This window comes from Cardiocondyla obscurior, linkage group LG20, assembly GCF_019399895.1.
Source record: "Cardiocondyla obscurior isolate alpha-2009 linkage group LG20, Cobs3.1, whole genome shotgun sequence".
NCBI classification, from domain to species: Eukaryota; Metazoa; Arthropoda; class Insecta; order Hymenoptera; family Formicidae; genus Cardiocondyla; species Cardiocondyla obscurior.
The window spans coordinates 667,634-694,926 of NC_091883.1; the positions used below are offsets into that span (position 1 = coordinate 667,634).

A 27,293-nucleotide genomic window follows, 5' to 3' on the forward strand; every position below is an offset into this window, starting at 1 on the left:
ATTGATTTTGATCGGAATAGACTGTAGTTTCAATTTTTCGTGGATAAATAAATTGCAGACGAATAAGAAAAATTGCACTTCAAAGGCGAGTGAAACGTGCACAAAATTTTATATCACGAGTAACGTCGAATGTGCTATTAAATTTAATGTTTTCTTTCTTGCACAATTGATGCGTACAGATTTACGATTCTCTTTTTTGCATATAAAATGCATTACCTTTTGTATTCCGTCGTCGAAATGTTATGCGTGTGCCATTGATAGTTGGTAGCTGCGAGTGGAAAGATATAGATGTTAGGAGCTTTAGTAACTTAAAGGTATAGACATCGACTTGAAACAAGACGTAGTGCAATCGCTTTCAAGCGATACTTCTCTTCTAGTATCTGTCATTCATTGAAATATTATTTCTTCGCATTTTACTAAGCCGCAACGCAATTAAAAAAAAAATTTTTTTTTTTAATACGCTTGAGAAAATGAACAGTCTCTCAATTTTACTTGATAGATTTCTGTTGATTATTATCCTTCAATTTTTTTTGCCGGTTTTAATATGTGGCGATATATCTTTATAACACTTTAAAATAATATATTAGGTTTGTGATATATTAAAAGTGACATTGTGATTCGTTTCAGGTGATACTGATGACCTGGAAGATGTCAATTATGCAAAACGAAAGGTGAGAACAAGAGCAAGTACATTATGTTCAGCCTGTGACGTTTTCTTAAGCCGTCATCGTTAATATTATTCACATTTCAACCGAACGATGATGTATGGAGTTTGTTCTTACGAAACGATAGGAAAGAAGCATCGAAAAAGTTAAGTACAACTTATTTTAATTAATATACTATTGAGTTGGCAAATAAATTTGTTCGGTTTTTGTCGTTGGTTTATTACCGTTAAAAAAACCGAACAAATTTATTTGCCAACCCAATATATTGTATATAATTAAATAACATATAACTGCTATTTGATTATTTGATACAAATAAAGCAATAGCATAATAATTGGTGATATTATAATATTTTATTATTTTAATATAAAATTATTAATAGTGCAATGACAAAAGTTGTTAATAATGCAAATTGATTTTACTTAAATAAAATAATTTGTAATAAATTATGCTATAATATAATAATTTTTACCAGCGTGTCGGAATTTAGAAAGCACACATAGAGTTCGTCATTAGTCTTCTTTATTACTGACGGATCGTACCAGAAAGAAATAAGATAATGCGGTATTTACTAACTACAAAATAAACAAAATAAAAAAATTAACGAAAATTAATTTGACGAGCAAAAAATATATAATTATAAATAGACATAAATATTTAGTTGACAGACGTTGCAAAGAAAAAAAAAAAATAATAATTAAAAGAAATCTATTTTGCGAGTAGAGCCGCCTAATTGGTAACAGTAATTAAAATTATTTTAAAGCAAAGAAGTTGAAAAATGAGTTAATCGAAAATTTTATAATTTTACACGTATTACGTAAAACAATTATAATTATAATTAATAATTTAAATACTTACGTTGGTAAACATGACTACATCAACCGATGAAAAAACTGCGGTTATGGTCAGTGATTTTTGCATCAACATCATAACAATGTTCGTTCTCATATGGCTATTGAGACTAGAATTAAGCCATTTACCAAAATATATTCCTATGCGAAAGTTTTCACTCTAAGCATATAAATAGATGTTACTGTACGTACATATATGCAATAAATTGATAATCATGTATGCAAGGAATTAAATGACAAATCGGTATGGAACTTTCTTGTTTATATTCCGTGCATACTGCAGTATTTAAAATAATTAGTTTTACATTGTCACAAATTATTATACTCACCGCATTTGTAAGGACAGTGCCATGCCATGCGTATATGAATGATTGGATTAGCTTGATTGTAACAAATGTTGTAAACATAGATACATTAGAAACAGTGAATTCCGTAAACTATTGAACATATGTAGCAATTAATACAGCATGAAATCTTTGCGCGATGTATCATTTTGTGCAAAAAAAAAAAAAAAAAATTACAAGCGTACCGTACATTTTTTGAATATAAAATTATAATATATTCAAGTGTGCAACGGTAATTTATTTTCAATATTAGCAATGTACATTCGTAAATCGAACGTCAAATGTATTTTATATATTCACGTACTGTCGATGCCTCGAACATCAGTGCGCAAAGAAGCACGGCGTTGCTGATAATGTGCCAAAAGATTATTTTTCCATACATGTGGCCCAGCATGTCGCAACATTGCATCAGCTTCTGATGTTTTATTACACACATTTTTATTATGTCCGAATACTTCTCGGTGGAAGGAGGATTCGTGAGCATGTAAGTCATAGCGTCCATCGTCGATGCGATCTGATAAATCCAAAACCCAAACATCGTGTCTATGCTGGACGCTACGACGCAGCTGATAACCGTTGCGCTCATTTCGTACATTAGATGAAAGTGATACAAAAAATTATCGGGAATGGTCCAGAAGTACAAAGGCTTACAAGGTAAGCTGTAGCTCGTAGTTAAACGAAAGTGAAGGAGATCACGAATTATGATTAAACACGGAGGTAGATAATATGACAAGTATATTCCTGCTTGAAAAGTGTAGTACATGTACGCCAGAGTATATATTTTGCGTAGAGATGATAACATCACCGTTCGAATTAAATCATTCCGCGCAAGTTCTTCCTCGAAAAGATTATCTAGCATTTGGTGATATTGACGTATGTAGTTGCGGTTAAATAAAACAATCATTACCTTAAAAAGAAAAGTCAGTCAAAAATATATTATAAATATATTTTTATATAATAAAAATCTTGTATTTTTTTTTTTTTTTTATAAACTGGAATATAAACAAGAAAGTAACATTTATTAAAAGGTATTAAAAATTTTTTTGGTAAACATGATGTTTCAATATAGTATCTGATTATCGGAATAGAGCTCGAATTATATATCTTAATATAGTATATTAAAATATACATATAATAATTATGAAATATTTTTTTACTTTTTTTTTATGTAATAGAAAATGTAAATTCTTTTTTTTATATATATACCTTTAAAGCGGAGGTAAACAAAGATACTCCTAGTGTAAAAACGTGCAGCAGCATTACCAAGTCATGTATTAATTTATAGCACACCTTCAAATCCAAAATCACAAATGACATCATGAGAATTATTACTAAAATTGACCAAAAGTACGAAAGCTTGTTGAATTTCGTTGGCATATACGTACAACCACAAATATTAATTAAAATCTGAATACAGCGCTTATATGTACAATATGCTTTCAATTTCTTTTCAATCATTTTAAATTTCTCGTAAACTATCTTGTAATATTCACATTAAATAACTCAAAGAAATGGCAAATACTTTTTACTTAAAAAAATGTTATTTCTCAAGACACTAGAAAGTTCAAACATCTAGTTGATTAAAGATAAAAAAAACTTCAAGTATTTTTATTCCTTTTGTAATTAAAAGAAGTACTTTTGTAATTTAAAAGAAGAAAATTTTTTTTTTTAGATAACTTTATACACACTATAACTTTGCCAACTTGTACGATGTAGTCAGTACGACAGACTTACATTTAACTGCGCCAAGACAGTGAACGATATTTCACATTCTGTCTTAGAAATCGGAATTATTATTAAAATATTTTATTCTGTACTGATATTGCCTTGATGTAATTTTTTAATGTGCGTTATTTCCCTCGTGAAATGTATAGTTCAAAGGGATTTCGGAAAACCGATGAGTAATTTAAAACGTTATTTTGTCGACTTTAGTCAGAATAAACCACGATACAAGAAGTGATTATAAATAAATCGAAGACACATAAGAAAAATTGCACTTCAAAGAAACAACGGTAAAACTTGCAACGAATTTTAAATTACGAATAATGTCAATTGTCGCATCAAAGTTAGCGTTTCCTTTTTTACATTAAAACAGATGAATCTACGATTCTCTTTGTTTATCAAGTTAAAACAGCCTTCTATATTGTTCGTCGAAATGCTGTCGTACGTTGCCGACAGTTAAACGCACGCAAATCGGAAGTTGCCGCTGTCTCGAGCTTTGATAACTCGAGGATATACACATCAATTTAAAAAGGAATGCTGTGCAGTCACCTCTAGCCAATATTTTTTTTTTCTCTGCAACGTTTGTCACATATCGACGTATTATCCTTTCATATTTCGTCACGTCAACTTACAATTTCAGGTTTTTATTTAATTTTATTAACTATTGCTTATGTAAAAGTATCTAGTAAACAAGATAAATTATCAACTATTTATTCAAAAGAATATATAAAACAATGGGAAAAAAGGTTCCCGGCTTGGGAATGTTAAAAATTCACGGTTTTCCGCTGGAGAGTTGCGGCTCTCGATCCGCGTGGGTAAATTTTCTTTTTTTCTGCCAAAACGGTGGATAACTCGACGGTTTACTGCTTAATGTGAGCTACCCTATCCTTTTTCTTTTTTCTCCTCTATGTTTTTTTTCGCCATACTATCTGGAAGAAATAAATAGAAATTAGCGATTTATCGTCGCTCAGAATATTGGCGCGATTAAGCGTGCAATTTGTAAGTGACTTACCCACTTAAAATTGTAATGTCAATTACTGGCAACGATTATGGACCGTTACTGTTTCATTACGGGTGAGATATCGGAATTAACTGGCTCTTTTCCCGTCAGAAATCGTAGTCCAATGTTTGGGATGAAAGAATTCGCGCGGAGATAGAGAAATGATCTTTTCGGTTACGTTTCCAATCAACGTCTCAATACCTGACGGTTTTAATACATATTTAATTTAAGAATGGCATTGGTTCGCTCGATTAAATTATATCTTACTTATAGTTTGATGAGATCCGATTTAGAAATTGGAAAACGGCGTCGGCTCAAACCGGTCCTTGATGCGATTTTCGTAAATGTTCTCGCAGCTTGCAAATGGGTCGGATTACACAAAATATTTTATTCGAGAGTTTACGTCAAAGTAAAATAATATTGAGTCCAGCGTTTACGTTCGGTACTTTGAATTTTTATTTATTCGAAATAATTGCTCATGATATCTAAGGAAAAGGCTTGGAGGGGGTGTTGAAAAGTAAGACAGGGTTTAAATTGATTAACTTCACTGAAAACCCAGGCACAAAATATTGGCAAATGAGACACGAGTCTGCGAGATTTATTGTCAATAAAGTGCACAACTGGAAATCATGACGCGTGATTTCCTATAATTACAATAAAGCCACTGCGTGACGCGGTCTGCTGCGCGCAGAAACGATCGTTGCGATATAAAATTTTAAATTATTAAACGCTTGACAAATATAAGTTCGCGGAGACGCGAGGACACTTGCGGAGCGAGAGCTTGATCAGAACTGACGGCGAAGCATTGCCGAGACAAAGAACTGCTGTTCCTTTTTTTATTAATGAACAAAGGTGATATTAAACGTAGCCAGGCATGACTTTGGAGAAGCTCATTTCTTCTCGACCATCTTACTTGTCTCCATGCGAGATTAGGCACGCATGAAGACAAGAAAGCATAAATAAAGATAACACGTGCTGACGCATGTGTTTAAAATATGTAAGGTGTAAATAAATTTGAAACTAGATAGCAAAAAGGCTCATTGCCTGCGTTAAACATTGCCTGAGATTTTATTTCGTGGGACGAAAGTATTTAGGTAATTTTGAATATATTGTTTATTAATTTTTTATTCTACTGCTTTCCCGATTATTTAGAGAGAAACTTATTAATTATATCCTTAAAATTAACGCATATACGTATATATAAAAATAATATGTTCTGAAATCGCAATCTTAAAAAGAAATTTTTTATAGCTGCACCGCTCAACTGGTACATGCATATACAATAAAGTCAAGTAAAACAGATATACTTGTTTTTTTGTTTTAACTTACTTCACCAGTTCAGCAATGCAAATACAAAAAACAGAATTTATATACGCATTCGCGATTAATGTAACACTAATTGTTATTTTATGCAAACAATTATTGTTCACTAAAAAATGTGAACTTAACTAAACTTGTACTTTTCGTTATTTTACTGTCTAGTTTTAACCGCCAAATATATTAGTTATTTTTTCAACGATTTTTAACAATGTTAGTTGATACATTTACATTGTTATACGATATAAAGAAACATATAAAGTAAAAGAATATTCGCCTCAATAAATATACATAGATTCGTAATCTAAATTTCGATTTATATACAGATATTATATTTCTTGTCTTAATTTATGTGCTATATTGAAACGTCTTGTTCGTTCACAAGTTACTCAAGAATTTATTATACCAAGAATAATCAGTTTAGATTCAACATTCTTATCTGAATTTAATCCTAAGAGTGCCTGCGACGAAAGTACTCGCCAGTACGAAAAAAATTGCTGGAAAATATGGAAAAATAAAATGTGCAATTTGACTGTTCCAGGGGACAATAGAAAAAAACAAACGTCGTGAGCGCGGAAGCAAATTGGAGCTGCGATTTCGAGTGAGGCAGAGAATGCACGCGAGAAGACGTATCTAATCCTAGTGAGACAAAAAATGCGCGCAAAGTATATGTTGCCGGCCACGAATGAGTGATTTAGTACGTGCGATTGAAAAGAAAACCGAACCGAGCCAGCCTGGACGGGATGTCTGCCGAGAAGTTAGCGGCGGAGACCAGGAAGTATTACCTATCCACGTCCTCGGACTCGGGTGTTTTAATTGACACTCTGATGGAGTATTTCAAGCAACACGGCCCGAGGATAAACCTGATAGTAAAGGGGGACTTTCTACCACCTCTGAGACCAGCGAAAATGTCGGGGACCAAGGAAGCCGCCTGAGAACGTCGCGGGAATAATGCAGAATCTCGTCTTTGAGACTGAGAGGAGCCTTAATGCTACGTACGAATGCAGGAAGGACTGCTCGAAGAGCAACGCGAGTACCAAAAGATAATGCTGTTGCAACAAGAGCGATAGCTCGAGCGTCTGGCGCGGGTCCTCACTGAAGGGGTTTAAAATCGGAGCTGGCGTATTCAACGTAGCCTGCACCTGTGGTTGAGCAAACAAGTGGTTTATACAGGGTCGCTTTAAAACACAAACTTGTCCAGGGCGGCCCATGCAGTCTGGGAAGGCTATGGAGTCGTAAATAGTCTGGGATTGTCGAACTGGTAAAGATGTTTGATCAGAAGCTGCTCTTCTTTAATACCATGCAGCGAATCAAGGCCAGGAAGTGGACATCTAATCAAGAGACCTTCAACAAGTCTGTTTCTTCAACCTTCAACAACCTGTGGACGATCGTCTCGCTCTGATCGTGAGTGAATACCCCAGTTGTTGTTCAGAATTATCGTATTCTTTATGTAGAGCAGAAGCAAGCTTTCTAAACGTAACAAGCGAAACTAACGAGATCCAGACAACGAAGTCGGCAACCAAGTTCAGACTCCTTTGCACGTGCTCTTAAAGAAAAATGCGTCCCGGTCGAGTTCGTCGAAGGTTGCACACGGGCGTTTGAGAAGCTGAAACTGATTTTAATATCATCGCCGGTGTTAGGCCTGCTCAGTGATCTAAGACGATTGAATTGAGTTAGAAGCAAGTTGAAAAATGAGAAGAATTGCGTTAGAATAAAGTAAGAAAAAATAAATTATGTTAAAATAAGCAAGGAAAAGAGGAAACTTGTGTTAAAATTGAACGAAAAAAAAGGGAAAAAGTGCGTTAGAATTAAATGGGAAAACAGAAAAATTTGCGTTAGATTTAAACAAAAAAAAAAAGAAAAGTTATGTTAAAATTAAATCTGAAATAGCAAAATTGCGTTAAAAATCAAGTTGAAACACGTTAGAATTAAGAAAGAATAATATGCGTTATACTTATTGAGAAAGAATAGGATAATTTAATTAGAATCAATTTGGCTTATATTATTTATAGACGAGGCAATGTTTAAACGGCCTAGCTGTAAAGTCGCCAACAATGAAATCGGTAGTTGTCGTGTAGTAGGATGTAAATACCAATAAATTACTACTAGTATTCTAGTTTATATCACTGAAATAAAGTTTATTTAAAGAACAGTCTATATAACAACGAGTACACGGTACTGTTGAATTGTTTTCTTCAATTATCTGAGCAACTCGCGACGACACCTAAAGATATGTATATCCTGAGTCGCGGTGCCTACCGACAATATGCCGGTAGGCACATTACAACGCGTTGTAAACGTGTGTCGATATATATTTGCATGCTTACAACAGATTGCAACTTTATTAATCATTATGCTAGCTGAAACCAGTTTGATTGCTAAAGGCCGATGCGTGAAAGGCGAAAAATCGTGAAAGCCTTTCTTTTCGCGGGATATGCGAATTCAGCTTCGTAGAATGCTGGCGTATAAAATTATTATTCGTGCAAATACAATACTATCGCATCCCGGTATTATATTGTCTCGTTACTTGTTATCTACGACGATCCTCGTATATTGGTATCATCGTGAAACATGTTATACACTTCCGCAGGTACGTGCAGATATTCCGTGCTTTGATGAGAAGGTCTGATTGTCGCAGCGTGGCTGTGTAATTAACGACTTTAATGCGTCGAGCATTGCCGAGGAAGAAAACGTAACACAAAAAAAAAAAAAAGACTTTTATACGCCCGTACGTTTTCCGCGCTTTATCTTCTATGAGCGACTCATCGCTTCGGAACTCCACGACGTGCTTGCTTCGCTTTGATTGTCTTATCGCCGTTTTAAAAGGCAGAAACAACAAACGTCATTGCCCGCAACACTGGCGTTTTTTACGAGCACGTGAGAGGTGAATCGCGCATTACTACACAGTAGTAGCACACACGGACACGCGCGGGAGACCACACGGTCGGTTATTATGTCGCAGATATGGCCCGAAGGTAATTAATTCTATTGTTATGATTCAGGCAGATACGATACGTCATGTCCGTACTTTGGCTAGGAGATCCTTCAGTCTTCGGTCGGAGCCGCAGGGTACAGTTTCGCGGCCGCTTCACGCTCCTCCATGTGATAGAGATTCGTCGCCGCATATTTTTTTTTTTTCCAACACTTTGAAAGATAACGACGTCGCTCGTGGCCGGTATATCATAACGGCACAATAATCCAGAACGTAGAACGTTCCCGACGATGCAGTTCCGTGACGACGATGATGATAAGTTACCACTGTTACCGAGGCACTAAAACGATTTACTTAATAATTTAAACGATTACGCGACTGCGTATGTTGCATTGACTGTACAAACGACAAAAGTGAAACTAAACGAGATGTAATTATACCTTGACGTACCTGTGCGTTTTCAAAATTTGAATCGTTTGAAAGTCTCGTCGTGAGCGTTGAAACAATGGGCTGAGTGCGAAAATACTCGAGGAGATAGCCGCGGAATTTCTTGTCCTGCAGATTTTCAATTGTCGCGGGAACAAAAAGGGAGGACGTCTTCGAGAGATGAGCGTCTTCGTCGATTGTGTTCGAGACAAGAAAGCCACGACCGTCGTAGGCGGCGCAAAGATGAAGACCCTCGGCGATACGGAGGAGGACGTGAAAAGTGGCAGGTTCAACAAGTCTACGCAGAGCAATATTTCGCAATCGACGTGGAGGCTCCCTTGTGGGGCTCAGCGACCTAGACCCACGTCCTTAGCGCATCTGCTGACGAAGCATGTCCCAATGAGCGAGTCGAGCTTTTTTTCATACAGTTCCAGAAGCACATTGTATCCCGTTCAGAGCGAGCAGGTGTTGTCGTCTAGAACCAGGCACAACAACAATAGATACGTAGCTTCGAACATGAGATCGTCAAACAACTTTCCGTATCCTAGTCACATTTTAGGCAACGGTACGACGTACACGTGTTGCTGTACGTGCTCACAAATTTATTTATCAAACAAGTTCAAAGAGATGCGTTAACTAAAAAAAAAAGCAGTTTTGTATGGCAACAGGCGGAGGACTAGAAGAAGACTCTGAGACAGTTGTGGATCCAGATGTAATGAACATAACGCCCAGTTTAATGATGACCGCTCCAGTTTTATTCACCTCAAATATGAAAGAAACAGAAATTGATGGTATGTATAAATTTGAATTAATTGAGGGCATTTGTGAACGTAATAGCGTATTATACAGGGTGTCCCAGATCAGTGGACGATGCCGTAAATGATAGGTAGATTTAATCGAATTAAAACGAAAAGTCCTTTACCATTTTGAAAAATTCTCAATAGTTTTTGAGAAAAAAATTAAAATATATAAAATGTATATGCGTAAGAGCGACAAGAAAGCTGCGCGTGAGTGAGCGTGACAAGCGACGGCGCCATTCCTAGCCATTCGTCTGTCGCGCTCACTCACGCGTAGCTTCTTTGTCGCTCTTACGCCTATACAATTTATACATTTTAATTTTTTTCTCAATAACGGTTGAGAATTTTGCAAAATGGTACGAGACTTTTCTACTTGTCTCAATCAATTCTATCTATCCTCCCAGTATCCTTCGTTATGTCTGGGACACCCTGTATATACATGCGCTCTGGTTGCAAATCATTTTGAAAATCGCCTGCGCTTTCGTAATCGGGCAAGGACCTCGGGATTATCGCCCGATGTTGAAATAAGGCGATGAACTTATATATAACAATTAAAATAAGTCCGTGCGGTTGACGAACCTCTCCGGTCAACCACCGCGGCCAAAACTCGCTGAGGTTGCAACTCGGCGGAGTATATGAGCGACGGCTCGGAAGCCGTCGGGGGCATTCTTATCAGAAGTAACGCGACGCGTATCGAGTGTAACGACGACAGTAGATGTATACTGAGCGGTTCTGGATCACTACGTGTTAGTGTATCCGTGTGACCTATGGCGAGGGGTAATGACGTCACGCGGGGAGGGGGGTGTTAATCGTTCCCTCTCGCTCGCACTCGTTCGCGCCGCCCATCATCTCCTCTCGCTCGCACTCGTTGAACGCATGGAGCGGTTCTGGATCACTACGTGTTAGAGTATCCATGTGACCTAGGGCGAGGGGTGATGATGTCACGCGGGGAGAGGGGATGTTAACGGTTCTGGGTCCGTGAGACCTAGGGCAAGGGGTAATGACGTCATGCGGGGAGGGGGTGGGTATTTATAAATCGCCCCTGTGTCGGCGATTCTAGGAACGAATTGTTTAGAAAATAATAACAACATCGAAACTCTGAAATGCAATATTATTTTTAAAAATGATAAGCGTGTCGTCGCGCAGCATGTTTACGCGGCATCGCGACTTTCAAAGGAGTCGCGATTTTTCAAAGGAGTCGCGATTTTTAAAAAGGTCGTGTGGCGTCGCGGCGGCAACGGGCGGCGACGGCGGCGGCAAGCGGCGGATCGCAAGGTATCGCGCCCAGCGTCCCCTCTCGCTCGCACTCGTTCGCGCCGCCCATCGTCTCCTCTCGCTCGCACCCGTTGAACGCACAAGTGTCGCGCGCCCAGCGTTTTCTCTCGCTCGCACTCGTTGAACGCAAAGTATGGCGCGCTCATCGTTCCCTCTCGCTCGCACCCGTTGAACGCACAAGTGTCGCGCGCCCAGCGTTCCCTTTCGCTCGCACCCGTTGAAAGCAAAGTATCATGCGCCCCATCGTTCCCTCTCGCTCGCACTCGTTAAGCGCCGCCTATCGTTTATCAACGATTCTTTTATGCGCTTATACGATTCGAATGCGGGTGACGCTGTACACACCCCCCGGGTAATCGCTCCTCCTTATCTTATTTCTTTCTCTCTCAGATACATACGTTACATACGAACAAGGCGGATTCACGAGGTGGACTTACGCCTCACAATTATAAGAAGATGAAGGATGGAATAGAAATAATTAAAAATGTTACATAAAGACTACAAAGTATATATTTTCTAAATATGCGATACAATATATTTCATTATACTTTTTTCTTACACATTTATTATAATCGCAAGCATTTCACAATCTATAATTTGTTGTTCGTCGAAGGAATCGCTGCTGCGTACAGCGCTCACCGCTTCGGTACGACTTCTTGATGCGGAAGCGATTTTACAAAATTGCTCGTATTTGTCGTCGATCTTCAGTAGGGCTTTGGTGAGTACGTTGAATTTCAAAGCGACGCAATCATCAAAATCCAACATTCGCGTGAACGTAGCCTCGGTCATAGCCATACGTGCGTCGAGAGATTCAAGTCGCACAAGTTTCATTTCGTTCATATAACATATTCGCACTGTGAGCGAACCTATGTTCAAACAGTCGTATGGTTGCTTCGGTCGATCGCGAAGCATATTCTGAATTGTCCATCGATGCTCGCAGAGTTCCTTCCAGGTGTCAAGCAACATCGACAATTCATCTCCTCGATTATCGCCTACGATGATCTCCACAAAACTACGCGGACCAACGTTCACGCCGATCTCGAGATATTTGTATCCCGTGATCGGAGAGGGTAATTAAGAGAAAGTGATTGGTAGAAGGTAATTGAGAGAGGGTAATTAGGAGAGGGGTAAAATAATCCAAAGGCGCAGAAGTATAAGTATGAAAAAAAAAGTTTATTCAAAAATTATACATTATCATCATTTTGACGGTTACGCCACCAATTGTACAATTTAAATACATTTTGCACGGCGCAATTTTTGGAATGTCTCCTACAGCGGAAAGTATTCGAATCGTTTAAATCGCTAAGTGATTCAACATGTTCGAAATCATCTTCGATGTTTCTGACGATCAGATTGTCCGTGTAGAATTTGTGACCATCGTCATAGTCGCCGTAGTAATCCTCTTCAAGCATATCTCGCAGCCAATCGCGTTTCTCGAGTCCTTTGACGTATACGATGGCGTGATCGTAGCAATCTTCCTCGTTCTGTAGGGCCCTGATGATCTGGCGTTTAGCCTGATTGTACGGAACGTCCCCGTCTTCCCACGCTATACCGTGATGATTTCGTACCAACCAGGTAACGAGGCGTCTGTCGTCTCGCGATACAACACCCCATGGCATAGGCTTTGCAAAGACGTAATGCGCAAGAACGGTACCACCTCGCAGCACCGCCGCTTCCTTCACGATGAAACGTCGTCCGATGGGATATCCTTGGAGATCGACGAACGTTGGCGTGGACATGATGATGATGATAACGATGCGACTCGATCGGAGGAAATTTCGTTACTGAACACGCGCGAGCGTATTCATCAATCTTTTAATTTAATCCCCCTCTTTTCCAAATTGTATTACTTTTTTAAATGCTTCGAGACAAAATCCGTCACGCGTTCCTGAAGTCGTTCGCTTCGCGACTTCTTATCCGTTTGCGTGGCTACGTCAACCATTGTGTTTCCCGTGGATGTCACTCGATACGTCATTCCTCTGTTCAATAAGTGATCCGTCGGTCTAGGATCCGTTTGCGTAGCTTTATCTTCCTTCATGCGACTCGCGTTGTCGCACCAACAAGACGGTTGATACTTTGATGGTTTCATGACGACGATGACAATCTCTCTCTCTCTCTATCGACGTTACGCATACGACGTTACGCATACGACGGAATGGAAGTGAATACGCAACATTCGTCGATTCACCGCTTTATATACACACGTCGAAGATCATTTCTACGTGATCTTACGTACAACGTTGGTCAACGGATTGTATTGAACCAAACGATCGTGTATGATGAGACAGTAAGCCGTGGTATTTGGCGCTACATTGTCCTTGCATTCAAACTCTAATCTCACGTCCACGGTAGCGGTTTTAACCGACTCGTTTTGACGCGAGCAGTCGATGATGACGAACGGACCGTTGAGCAGAAACGACGTGACGGTGAGATTCGGTTCGAGATACTCATAGCCGTAGTATTCTTTGCAAAAACGCGCGTACGCGTCGTAGAGAATCGCGTATCTACGTTTGCCAAAGTCGAGGTTCATATCGTCGTACGGGTAGCACTCTGAATTGAGATAAAGCTTCACGTTGGTCAGTTTGCAATTGTCGAAACGACTGTTGTCTTCAGACATAACGTTTTTTCGACCCGTCTGCAGAGCAAAGATAATGTATCGAGGTTTCTCGAGTTGCGTGGCGGTCTTGATGGCCCATGAGTGTTTGGTCGTGAGTTGCAGTAGCGGAAACTCGTACAGATCCCATGAGCGAAAACCCATACTGACGAATCGACCGCTCTCCAAGGTGCGCAACATCGCCAATTTCTTTACTTCGTTCAAAAGTACATGAGGCATACGCCATTGTATCTTCAGCAAGTCAACTTTAGGCTCGAGCGCGGAACTGCCCACTAGACAGTTGTTGTCGTTGCGCGCTCGTATAAGAATCAATTCGTGACGAGCATTGATCACGACGCGCCTATAGTCTTCGCAAAATCCTAGCAGCATGTTGAGCGGTACGCAGAAATTGAAGTAACCGTTCGCATTGATCGTGGGACCGAGCCATCCCGCGTTCCGCAGAATCACGCTCCTGTCGGATGAAACGGTCGCGTAATTTTTCAGCGTGCTGGTTACGCCAACGTTTCTGTTACGATCGATCTCCACACCGTCGAGCTCGTATCGTATCTCATCGAACATGAAGGCGATACAGTTGTCCCCAAGGATCACGTCGGCTCCCGCAACCACCTTGCCCTTCGTTAATTTTCCCTCGATGTAGAGAAAACTCTCGTGCGGCAGCGTGTACAGATCTTGTTGCTGTATCGGTATTCTTATCTCATCGCTGTATCCGAACGTCGTATTGGCAAACGGATTGTATGCGTGAGTCTCAATCTTGACGATTCGATCGTCGAAGACCGGTTCGTCTTGGATATTCAGAATGTCGGCCATCGTTTAGATAAAATTATTTCGCACAGCGAATCCGAGCGATCTCAGAAATTCAACGTTTGTTTCGGTTTGTCTTCTTCTTATCCTTCCAACGCTATTTACAGCGATATGTTGTCGCGGTTCAGGCTGTTGAATCGTACCAGTACCGAAACTGATCGTCGTAACGCGTCTCGTTTCGTTCGGTATTAACATGCCACGTTATCGTTGTCGTTGTCGTTGTAGTCGCACGTGCAATCTGATGGTGATCTCCTCTCCGCGAAAGTCGAGCGGTCGTCCGTTTTGGTTGGTGACGCGTATCGTGAGATCCGTAACGTATCGCACGATGATCGGTAGGTAAATGACCTGTGTGGGCGTTTCCGTGATCTTATATCCCGGTGGCACTTTCGGTGAAAATTCATGAATCGTGTGCACGCGTTCGCCGTTGCAGTATGCGCCCGCGGTTACGTTACATTCGATGCGAATAATATTCATATTGATCATATTGATCGGTAAGTCGGACTCGTGCCACTTTCGCGGTTGCAGTACGCGGTGCGGTGAAAATCCGAGAAGCGGTCCCAACGAGTTTGGTTTTGAAAACTTCACCACGTACGCGGATTTGATCTTGCTTTTCATAGTGTTAAAGTTGGCGTGAATCGCTATCGAGAAATCATTGTTCTTCTCGCTCTTCTCATTACGATTACCATCGACGGTAACGCGTTGTCGCGGCATCGCGTGTTTCAAAAATTTGTCTATGGCCTGTATCTCGTACGATCCCTCGGGAATCGTAATTTCATTACCGTCCGTGCCATAGTAAAATTTGTTGTTCGTAGAATCGACGTTCGGTATGGTGTTGTAAGTTGCAAAGTCCGTGAGACCGAGCTCGTAATCTCCATCACTGAGATCCAACGCCGGTGAGTAGCTCGAATGGAGAACACTGCTTCTACCGGTTAACGTGAGCGTGATTGACATGTTTGAAGTGATACTGAGGTAAAGTGCGTCGCGACGTCAGTTTTTAAACGTAATCGCGTCAATTGTACTTAAAAAACGTAGACACAACTGTCCGCAGATACTCTGATCGTACGTTTGATAAGATCGTCGATTGTACTCTATCGATGAGACGCCGACTCCGAGATATCGCACCAATTCCACAGGCGGTCAGAGATTACCAAAGCCGTCAAAGTACGCGACGCGATCTCTCCTTTTGGCGTACGCTACCCAGTGAGTCCCCGGACCCGTCACGTTGTCCAGGTTCACGATGCCGCTCTCGTTTGTACGCGCGCCACTCGTAGGTAGGGCGTCGCGCATAAATACACCTCTGAAATAAGGAACGCGCATACGTCTGGCTAGATGATTCAATTGCACGTTCGTAGTAGCACCCGTGAGCATTTTTAACGCCTTTTCGACGTTTTTTTTTTTTCTTTTTTTTTCGCAACAGTCGTATTTCTGCCGTACCTGTACGGCTTGAGAGAGAGACCCCGTCCACCGTTGTACGGGGCCAGATGTACGCCGGATCCACCGGCTGCTGCGCGCGCAGCTCTTCTCTCGTTTACGGCTCTCGCTATACTCGCAGCTCCACCGACAAGCAATCCGACTGCACCGAGAATCGGAATAATCGGCAGCATACCACCGCGCTTTGCTGTTGGAAGCATGCGTTTTTTGCGAATCGTACTTCTCCGCCTCTTCGTAATCGTTCTGTTTCTCACAGTCCTCAACCGCTTCTTCCTAGTCGTAGCAGACATACCCATGCCGATTTTCGTTTTAGCTTTCATCGCAGCCCACACGGCTGCTGCGGCGGCTCTCTCGCGTAAGCCTGAATCTCTCGCTATAACGCGTTTTCCCGCTCTCTTGGCGAGTTCTCTGTCCGCTGCGTGTCTGTCCGTGAGATCGTTGCTTCGCGCGTACGCCAAGTCGTGCTCGCGACACGCTTCGTCCAACGGATTGATGCCTCGATCACCTCTCGCTATGCGTTCCTTCAATCGAGTTCCCGGGCCACAAAATTGATAACCGGGGATGTGCAGTTCGAAGGGAAGGGCGTTTATCGCGCGATTCAACAGACCCTTGCCGCAGCACTTTACTTCCGACGAATCGGTAGACGACGTTGACACTCGCCGCACTCTCGGATTAACGGAGCAGGTCCGTCGATGTGCGTTTCTTGCCAGGGTTGATTGTAATGCTCGAGGCACCTGCGGTAGGTTCGAACCTCCGGATCTTCCGTCAAGTGCGCGGGAAGTTTGTCCCACACGTGATGAATGTAATCACCGCAAACGTGCAGTAACACGTCCTTTGGTATGGTGCTCAACTGTTCCGCGGTTAAGTTCAACACGTCAAGAGGATGTTTCAGCGCGAGATACATATCGATTAATGAGCTATTCGCAGGTTCGCGCGACTATAAATAGGCGCGCGAGCGGTTGTCTCCGTACAGCGGGGACAAGATGCGATTCGTGCGACAACCGCAGACGATACGCGTCGCGAATTGTGACGATAGATTACGATTAATGGATAGTCTCGAGGGAGAGAAAATACGCAGGCACGGTGAGATGCTGCCAAACACCGTGCGCGCGATCGTGTGCGGTCCATCAAACTGCGGTAAAACGAACGTTCTGATCAGTCTGTTGGAAAGTCCGCACGGTTTGCGTTTCGAGAACGTGTACGTGTACTCGAAATCGCTGCAACAGCCCAAGTATCAGTACTTGGAACATCTGCTGACACCGATCGACGAGATAGGCTATTTCACGTTTTCCAACAACAGCGACGTCGTTCCACCGAGTGAGGCACTTCCGCATTCGATTTTCATCTTCGACGATATCGCGTGCGACAAGCAAGACGCCGTGAGGGAGTACTTCGCGATGGGTCGTCACTCGAACGTAGACTGCTTTTATCTGTGTCAGTCGTACGCGAGGATACCCAAGCATCTAATACGCGATAACGCAAATCTGCTGATCCTGTTCAAACAGGACGGAACCAATCTGAAACACGTGTACAACGATCACGTCAACACCGACATGTCGTACGACGAGTTCAGTGCGTTGTGTCGCGAATGCTGGCAACGCGATCACGGTTTCGCGGTGATCGACAAGGACAGTCCGCTCGACAACGGGCGATACAGGCGAGGATTCGACGTGTTCGCGGTACCGTCGAGTTGATTTAACAGATTGATAAATCGCGCGACAATCAGTCGTCGAAGACGCTTTGTCGAGAACGGATCGCGCGATACGATCGATATGACGGGGAGAAACGACAACCATGACGCGCGCGAGCGTGAAAAGATTACGCGGGAGATCGAGAAGACGAGCGAGGCGATTCGCAGGAAGCATCGAGCTATAAAGACCGACACGATCGACGCCGACATCGCGTCGGAGAAGCGCCTCAAGCCCATCGTCGAACCTCTAAAGCGGATGGTCGAGACCGTCGAGGAATCCGGTATCGCGGTACCGAAGATGGAGTCGAAATCGGAGCGTTTGACGCCGAAACTGGAGCGACGATTGTGGTCGACACCAAAACCCGAACGGCGTTTAAACGTCACGTTTGACGATTCGTTGTCGTCGGCAACGTTAGGCGATACGATCGTAGCTAATCCGTCATTGAGTGATACGACCGTCGATTCGTACGTTACGACCGAAAACGTCGAACTTCCGTCGACGCCACGGCCCCGGACATCAACGCCGCGGTCCGGCATATCGACGCCGCGACCTGGCGTATCGACACCGCGACCCAGCGTATCGCTGGCAACGATGTACCTTGAAGCGGCGAGCGGTGACAGAAGAATAAATATCGACGACGTTTTCGGTATATACTTTGACACAAACAAAGTAATGCTCGGAAACAAACACGTTGAATTCGACCATAAGAACGACGATATAATCATCGCTGGTAAGAGATATCCTGGAACGGAAGGTCTGTATGAGTTGATTTTCAAGAAGGTACCCGACGTAACTGCTTACACCGAGGCGGATAAACGTCACTACAAAAGCATACTCGAATCGACGAACGCGCATAAAAAAATTTCAGCGACGACGGTCGCGTCATGGGTAACAGAGGCTCAAAGTATTTGAAGGTGATCGCACCGCTGATGTCGGGCGATTCGGCCAAGAAATCGAGAAGAAAAAGTTCCGGTAAAGGATTACCTCACCTCATGACGTTGAATGATCACGCGATCGACTACGTGCACTGGGACGATCCCAACGAGCTCGTGGATCGTCTTAGATTGCTGGATGCTTCGCGTCGAGCCGGTCACAACGCTCACGACAATGAAATTCTGTCAATTATCGAGGAACTGCGTGAGGCTGGTTTGATTATAAATTAATCGACTGAAGGAATCAAGCGACAGAATCGGCGTGCTGCGGGACGTGATTGATCATGTCTAAATCACGCAAGTCTAACGACACGGGTCCTGAGAGGAGGCGACTTGTCGACGAGTTACACGCCCCGGCGAGAAGAAACTTTCCGCGAAGACGCGTCGTGGTCAAGGGATACGACGATTTGTGGCAGGCTGATATCGTCGAGATGCAACCGTACGCGCGTTTCAACCGAGGTTACCGTTACATTCTCACCGTCATCGACGTACTCGGCAAGTATGCGTGGGCAATACCGCTGAAGAATAAAGGCGGCAGCGAAACGGCTGACGCTTTAGCGGAGTTGATGCGAAAGAGCGGGCGATGTCCGAAAAATTTACAAACCGATATGGGAAAAGAGTTTTACAACACCGACGTACAACGGCTCTTCACGAAACGCGGTGTCAATCATTACTCAACGTACTCGGTGTTAAAGGCGTCAGTAGTTGAGCGATTCAATCGCACACTCAAAAACATTATGTGGAAGATGTTTACGCTCAACGGCAATTACGAGTGGTGCGACGCGCTACCGCGTCTCGTAGACGAGTATAATAGGCGCAAGCATCGAACGATCGGCATGCGGCCCATCGACGTGACACCTGAGATCGCCAAGAAACTTCTTGACACCGTGTACAGCGCGATAAAGATAGCCGCTCCGGCCAAATTCAGGGTCGGTGATAAAGTACGCGTGAGCAAGTTTAAAATGATTTTCGAAAAGGGATACACTCCAAATTGGACCACCGAGGTTTTCACGATCGTCAAGGTGCAGCAAACCAATCCAGCAACCTATCTGCTCGAGGATTATCGCGGTGAGGCGATAGCCGGAGCGTTCTACGAGCATGAGTTGCACCGCGCGACACATCCGGACGTATATCTGGTGGAGAAGGTTCTGCGTAAGAAGGGTGACAAGGTCTACGTGAAATGGTTGGGATTTGATGGATCACACAATTCATGGATCGACAAAAACAGCATCGTTTAATAAAGTTTTTTTTATTTTTTACACATGTATATGCGATTCAATGTATTTAAAAAATAAAAACTATATACTGCATAGATGTATATCCTTATTATTTTACACATTTATATGCGATTCGATGTATTTAAAATAATAAAATATAAAACTGCATACTACATACTGCATACTACATACTGCATACTACATACTGCATACTACATACTGCATACTACATACTGCATACTACATACTGCATACTGCGTACATGTGTACTGCGTACATGTGTACTGCATACTGCGTACATGTGTACTGCATACTGCGTACATGTGTACTGTATACTACATACATGTGTACTGTATACATTAACGCAATCTATAATACATTAACGCAATCTATAATACATTTGATACATCTGTAATACATATATAATTATAGAGGTATGCGATAATGACCCCATGGTAAGGTGTTGGTCGAGTCTGGCACGAGATATCGCTTGTCATCATACGGACTCAAAGCGATCTTTGTCTCGGATACGGTGTACACTTGATGCAATTTCGATCTTACGCACGATTGGTCGCGAGTCATAGCAATCTCATTCTCGAGACACTTGACATAATCGTCAAACGTTATAGTTCGCGCCACGACTCCACTCTTTACACCTTTTGCTTTTTTAGTGTCACTTTTACCGTCCACCTTGATCGCGTACATTTTCGCTCTGAGTCCTACAAATTCTGTAACAATCGCACCGTTGCACTCATCCTTCATTAAACCTGGTATTTTTTGTTCGCGAGAGGCATACCGTACGCGTTATCAGGTGGATAGTCGCTCGTGTCGAACCGAGCGATATCACGCTTCATCATCTCGTATACATCGTCACACTGGACGCTGTACACGAGACTATCCGTGTCGGTATACATGACGCTACATTTGTCTCCAAAAGTTGGTAACATGTACTCGTGATGAAACTCGTACAAACACACCTTAGATATGTCGAGTATGGACATACCAACGTATATCGGCTTAGCGAATTTTACCTCGAGTTTACGCAATTCCACAGCCACCAAATTTTCCGCGAATACACTTCTACTGTGAAAATTAGGTTTGGCGATCATCGCTTCCACACCGTACCGACCGTCCCACTGCGAGAGCAATCGAACGTCGACGCGATTTCGTACGTTCTCCATCGTTTTACCAAACACCGCATTGTTCATAAGTTTAAACAAATTTTTCTCGAAATCATTGGTCGCGCGAGTTCGATGTCGCGTGTTGAGCTCGATGTAATCGCGCAACCATGCTGACTGAGTGAATCGCAGCGCGCGGTAAACCTTGATGACGCGAAGACCATGACGCGTGCACAGCTGCAGATTGCGATAGTGTATGATGTATCGCTTCTTATCGTACAGCGTAGCCAAAAGTTTTTTATCATGTTTTACCCCCGGTGGTTTCTCTCGTGTGGGACAGAACGGCAGATCGGAGTGCATGTCGTGCACGCTTGCAGGATACTCGAGATCCACCTCAAGGATATAACCCGTGGGCGAGTCCACGGCGATCGCGTCTACGTCGAGGTTCGCGAGTTCTTGGTCGTTGGCCCATTCAAAATCCGCGTACGGTAACGGCTGACACATAGCCCAACCGTACAAGTTGTTTACATCGTAATACACGATGTACGACGAAGGTTTCAACGAGTCGTACCCCGACCGCATGTATCTGTTATTAGCTCGCGCGTATCTGTTGGAGCATTGACTGAGACCGCCGCGTATACCGCGTTCGACGAACATCACCATATCGATGTCAGTTAATAGTTCAAAATTAATACGCGTATGCTTGAGCATCGCGTCCCACGTGAAACCGGGCAAGGTGTAATAGTGCGCGGGATCGAGTCCGTAACTTTCGACGCATCTATCGCGAAAATTTTCAAATACGTCAGCCAATAACAATACATCGGTTTTGAGGTACAGATCGCTGTACTCGCCTAAAGTTCGAATAGAGAATTGCTGCCATACGGTCTCGGCGTGCGCGTAATCTGTCTCACTCACCGTGTCACCGGTCAGCGAGCTGAAGAACGATTCGCGCGACGGTAGGCTCGACTCATTTAATCTTTCAACGCTGTCGACGTACTCGTACGGAAATATACCTTTTCGTGTCAAGAGATTGAAATTTTCCTCTGAAAGTTTTGCAAATTCACCGCGCAAGATTCGCATTTTATCTTTAATGAGTAAAGACGATAATTTGTCAAGGCTAGCGTTCAAAAATTTGTACGAATCTATAAAGCGCAATTTTATCGCAGTTCGCAAGTCCTGTCCCTTAGCTGTATCGTTTACATGTTTTGTAAAAGAAATGTATTTTTCCTTCGTTATCGGCAACAAATCGACTTTACCCTCATACGCCGTGGTGATTTCCTTTATGACAAAGTGTGCGTCGTAGCCTGACAAATTATGAAACACGACGGGGATGTAACGCGTGTCGCGGTATTGCAAGTTACATTTTGAGTGCGCGGGACCTCTATACCGACCGGTCATATGGCAATGATCGCGCACACGCTTCTCGTCCACCGCAAACGGACTTTCACACACGTGGCATACTGTCGCGTTCTCATGCTCCTCGCGCTGCATATTCGACAAAGTCTCCATCGGGATGGTTTTCAATATTATAATTTTTACGCGATGAGCCAGTTTCACTAACTGCTCAACGAACCACTCGATGCAATCGAGTCCGCGATGATATTCATATCTTGACAGCGACTCGTCGAACGAGCATCGCACGTAGTATCCCACGCTGAATACTTCATGACGTTGGTAGTTAAACGTCGTTTGCTCCGGCGACGATGGTGGATCGATCTTTCGCAACACGCACTCCAGATCGGCGTATACGATGAATGGTACGCGTTCCTTGTTGTAGTGATTGGAAAAGCTGAGCCATTTGTCATCCTCGCTAGGTAGTCGTATAGCGCAGTTGTTTAAAGTTCCACAATCCACGATATGAATCTTAAATTTCTCGCTCGAATTAAAGTAATGAAGACACCTAAAATAAAATATTTTTTAATATATTAAAAAAAAAAAATCAAATGAAATATTCAAAATTATACGTACCGATCACAAATATATTTACGATGCTCGCGTCCGCTTAGTTGTGAGCTGATGAGACGTGACAGATCACTGATACATGCAAAGTGTCCTACTTCCTGTTTATCGTTGTCGTCGTCGCGTTGTACGTACAATAAATTTACATGTTTCTCTTTCTTCTCGTTAGTGAGGTGTACAGGTAGAACGTTAATTTCTTTTCCACATCTCTCAGTGGCGTACACATTGATCGAGATATCGTTTAATCGTTCGAGTCTCGCAACGTCTTTAAGAGTCGCGGGAAACTGTACACCCTCGACGTTCAACACCGTTGTGTAATGCGGGTACGACGATTCCCGATTCACGTTCTGCTTCGCGGGATACAGAGCCGCCACTACCGACCACGCGAGACACTTATCGTCCATCGACTTTACACATATCACTGCTTTTTTAGCGGCTAACTTCCGTGGCAATGTAACGTAGCATCCCACGCGCATCGGATTGTACTTATTTACGTTGATTATCAAATTCAAAATTCGCGACAACGCCCATCCGCTGTCACGCTCCTGAAACTCCTCGAGAGAAGCCAGCGTGGGTTCGACAACGTGTAGCCGGTACCACTCGCGCACATCCGTTTCTTGAAAAATCTCACAGTTTTTCGTGGTTATACTTTTGTTGGCGCGTTTGTCCCCAGCCGTAAACTCACCGTTGAACGCAGTATTCACTTTTACACAATTGTTTTTAAGCACGATGTCTCGTATGCGCTCGTATACCACGTTACCGGCATCCTCCAGGAATCGCAGCGGCTCGATATAGTTTGTGTTTATCACCACACCCGTTGCGATACGACTTTTGAACGCGGTCTCGATCTCACGCCAATCGAGTTCATTAGTCGTTTTGTCACCATCACCGTCGGCAGCACTAGTGCTCGCGTACTCACCACCCTGGTGCACGTAACGTTCGTATAAATGTTTCTTGGCACCCAGGAGTCGCGCGATACTCGCCACCGTGGATTGCGCGCACCCGACGGATACGCGCGCTCGCTTAGCGCGGCTACGTTCCTCGAGCTGATTTACTAGCTCGTCACATCTTTCAGCCCAAGTGAAAAATTCTACCAAGGTAGTCACGGTGTTAGCCTGCAGCAGGAGTTGGCGCTCTTCTTCTTCGAGGAGACTTCGATCCATTTTTATGTTTATCATACGTCTCGCGCACTCAAAAGTTGAAAGACAACAACAGTAGCAATAAGTACGACAAAGACAACGATATTAACGATAAATACGACATTAACAATAAATACAACAAAACAACAACATTAGCGATAAATACAACAAAAAACAACGACATAAGCAAGACAACATTAGCAATAAATACAACAAAAAGAAACTACATTAGCAATTAACGCGAATGTATAATCGAAGTACATTGCTCGTTCACGCAGTTGTGCACACCGGGCACATATCACACGAGATTATAACAAACGTTGCAGCTTTGCAATTCGAGCACCACGTACCGTAGAGACTGTCATAGGATCCTACAACGTGTTTGCGAATCTTGAAGATGGGGTCATATAAATCGTATTGCATCGATATCAAACAAGAAGCGCACACGTTGTATCCTCGCTCGTCACCGTAATAAAAATATATAGCGCAAAATTTCGTACGCGGAGTAATCGCGCTTAAATTCTGCAAATTGATCGTTTTCCGCGTAGTATTTTCAACCATTTCATCGTCGTCGGTGTTGCAAGCACTATCCTCCGACAAGGGATGAATCTCGATTTCTTCATCAACTTCGATTTCGTCATCAACTTCTATTTCTTCATCAACTTCGATTTCTTCGTTGTTCATTTCATACATAGTCGTCGATCGCTCAATCACTAATGAGATTCACGCATTGTGACAAAAGAGGTATAACGAATGCATTATATCCTACCCCTACTACCAATTAATCATGTGATTTCATTTCTTACCCTCTCTCAAATTATATTGAGTCATTTGCTAATATTAAAAAACCGTTAGTAAAAACCGTTAGCTTATCTCTTTCAGATAAAAAATTCGGTTACCCTCGTCTAAAATTATTTTAAAAAACTTTTACTTCTCGGAATTAAAAACGTTGACTTATTTCTTTCCGACAAAAGAAATGTACACCCATCGAATAGCAACTACCCTCTGTTTTGCAGAGTCTTTGCGTTTAGCCGCACAGCCTTTGATCTCTGCATAGTCTATTTTATAAATGAGGGTTGAAGCGAGTGCACATATGTTTACGAGGGCAAAGTGAGTGAGAACGAGAATGATAATTTTTATCTCTATAAACATGAAAACAATTTGGCTCAAGATGAATCCTTCAACCGTCGAGCAGTCAGTTCCTTGCAACCACTCATCAGTAATTGATCGTCATCGTTTGTCACCAAAAATTGTAAGTATATATTCTTATATATTCTTATATATTCTTAAATATTTTTAAAACCATTTTAATACATAAAAATTTATAATTTTATACTTTTTTAAATTTTTTAATTTATTTTTTTCAGATGATTTCCAACATCGACGTAAGACAGCTGTCCACTTGGCCGATTGAGGTACGCGTGGTACGCGTACAATCACCTACAATGTTTTGGGTGAAATTAATCAACGATGAAGCAGCTCATAAGGAAATGCTGGAACGAATGGCCTTACGCATGAGATTTGCAGCACCTCAACTGATACTGTCACCGAATGAAATAATAATAGGAACTCTCGTTGCCATCCGCGAAGGTTCAAAATGGCAAAGAGGGATCATCGAGTACGTCGGTGCTACTTCGATTACTGTAAATCTTCGCGACTGGGCTCGCACAACTGAAAGAATGCCGCATGAATGTTTACGACTAGAGAGCCAATTCCATGAAATGAGGTGGCAAGCAATACCATGTGTTTTAAATGGAATCTTGCCTCTGCGAGCTCAGGTATGGACGGAGCAGGAGGTTGTGCACGCAAAAATCATCATGGAAAAAACGCAGGGATGGATCATTATCAATGATGTTCTCAGTGACAATGCTGCACTTGTTTCATATCTCAGAGGCGGGCAAACGGAAAACGTGCCTATGATAGATGTATCTACATTATTTATACAAATAGGTATTGCAAAAAAATTTAAATGGGATAAAACGCCGACTGAATCAGTTGCATCGCAAACACAGTGAAAAACAATATCGTTATGTGCGGTGTGTAAAAGGGTGTTAAAAGAACCTTAGGTTCGTTCATATGAATATCCGCTTCTAATCATGAGTGTATTTACGAACACACTTATGAAAGCAGGGATAGAAACGCAGCACGGAATTTTTTTCATTGTTCGCTCGTCAATCGGACGGTGAGGATCTCAAAAAAATTATCAGTAAAAAAGTGATTATCTATCTGCTCTTGTTATTTTGACTCTTGTTTGTATAATTGTTGTTTTTGTTGTATATTTGTCTGGTTTTTTTGTTGTATATTTGTCGGGTTTTTTTCCATTTATTAAAAAAAAATGAGTTGTCGTGATTTTTTAATTCGAGTGTGCCAACGAGAAAATTGTAATAAATATCATGAAATACGCCGATGTACAAAAAATAATTGTACTCAAGGCAGCTCCTGTAAATACGTACATTTACGCCAAGAAGAAGTCGATAACATTAATAATAATATAAGACCACATAGTAAGGAGGCATATGAAGAATTGAAGCGAATTGCATATCTCCTACGTGAAACATACCCGGAGGAACAAAAAATAAAATCATGCACGCTCAATTTATTAGGTGAATGTTTATGGGCCTGTATAGCATGTGGAACTGCAGATGCAGAACTGCCAACACGTAAGTATTTACTGTTGTACTAAGATTTTTACTCAATTAAAAAAATTTTACTTAACAAATTTTTTTTTTTCAGGAAACATGCCAACCTGCAATTATTGCGAAGTGAAATTAATTGAAGGGTTCAAGGCACTGGTATGCGGCCATGCATACTGTAAATATTGCATACCAGTTCTTCCGTTTAGTGTTGACGGTCCTCTGCCATGTTACTATTGCAGTACTTGCAAAGCGTGGAAAGTAAAAATAAACCTATGTAAGTACATGTCAATATCTTAATAACCAATATCTTAATAACTAATATGATAATTTATTAATTTATACTTTTTTCTTTTCCAGAGAACTATTGAGAACTATTGAGAATTTTTCAAAATGGTAAAGGACTTTTCGTTTTAATTCGATTAAATCTAC

General features: G+C 42.0%; 2 protein-coding genes and 1 long non-coding RNA gene across 5 annotated transcripts in view; 2 read left to right on the forward strand and 1 right to left on the reverse strand.

Annotated features, from left to right (window-relative positions):
- Window positions 1-8,352, forward strand: part of LOC139110284 (uncharacterized) — a 41,834-nt gene extending 33,482 nt beyond the window's left edge. For 2 of the 3 annotated variants that reach the window (XR_011546967.1, XR_011546965.1), the window contains one exon: window positions 628-8,352. This is a non-coding gene — a long non-coding RNA (uncharacterized lncRNA). The remainder of the gene's footprint in view (window positions 1-627) is intronic. The other variant, XR_011546966.1, reaches the window with a different exon arrangement.
- The window catches only part of LOC139110388 (uncharacterized), a 243,124-nt gene extending 221,268 nt beyond the window's left edge, over window positions 1-21,856 (reverse strand). Inside the window, exon 1 of the mRNA XM_070670143.1 lies at window positions 20,669-21,856. Within this exon, the coding sequence (XP_070526244.1) occupies window positions 20,774-21,841 (1,068 nt within the window). The 5' untranslated portion in view covers window positions 21,842-21,856 and the 3' untranslated portion in view covers window positions 20,669-20,773. The remainder of the gene's footprint in view (window positions 1-20,668) is intronic.
- A 2,628-nt stretch (window positions 21,857-24,484) lies between these two features.
- LOC139110464 (uncharacterized) lies at window positions 24,485-26,243 on the forward strand. Its single transcript, XM_070670272.1, has 2 exons — window positions 24,485-25,480; window positions 25,596-26,243. Exons 1-2 carry the CDS (start codon window positions 25,355-25,357, stop codon window positions 26,241-26,243), a joined length of 774 nt encoding a protein of 257 aa, XP_070526373.1. The 5' UTR covers window positions 24,485-25,354.
- Window positions 26,244-27,293: the final 1,050 nt, after the last annotated feature.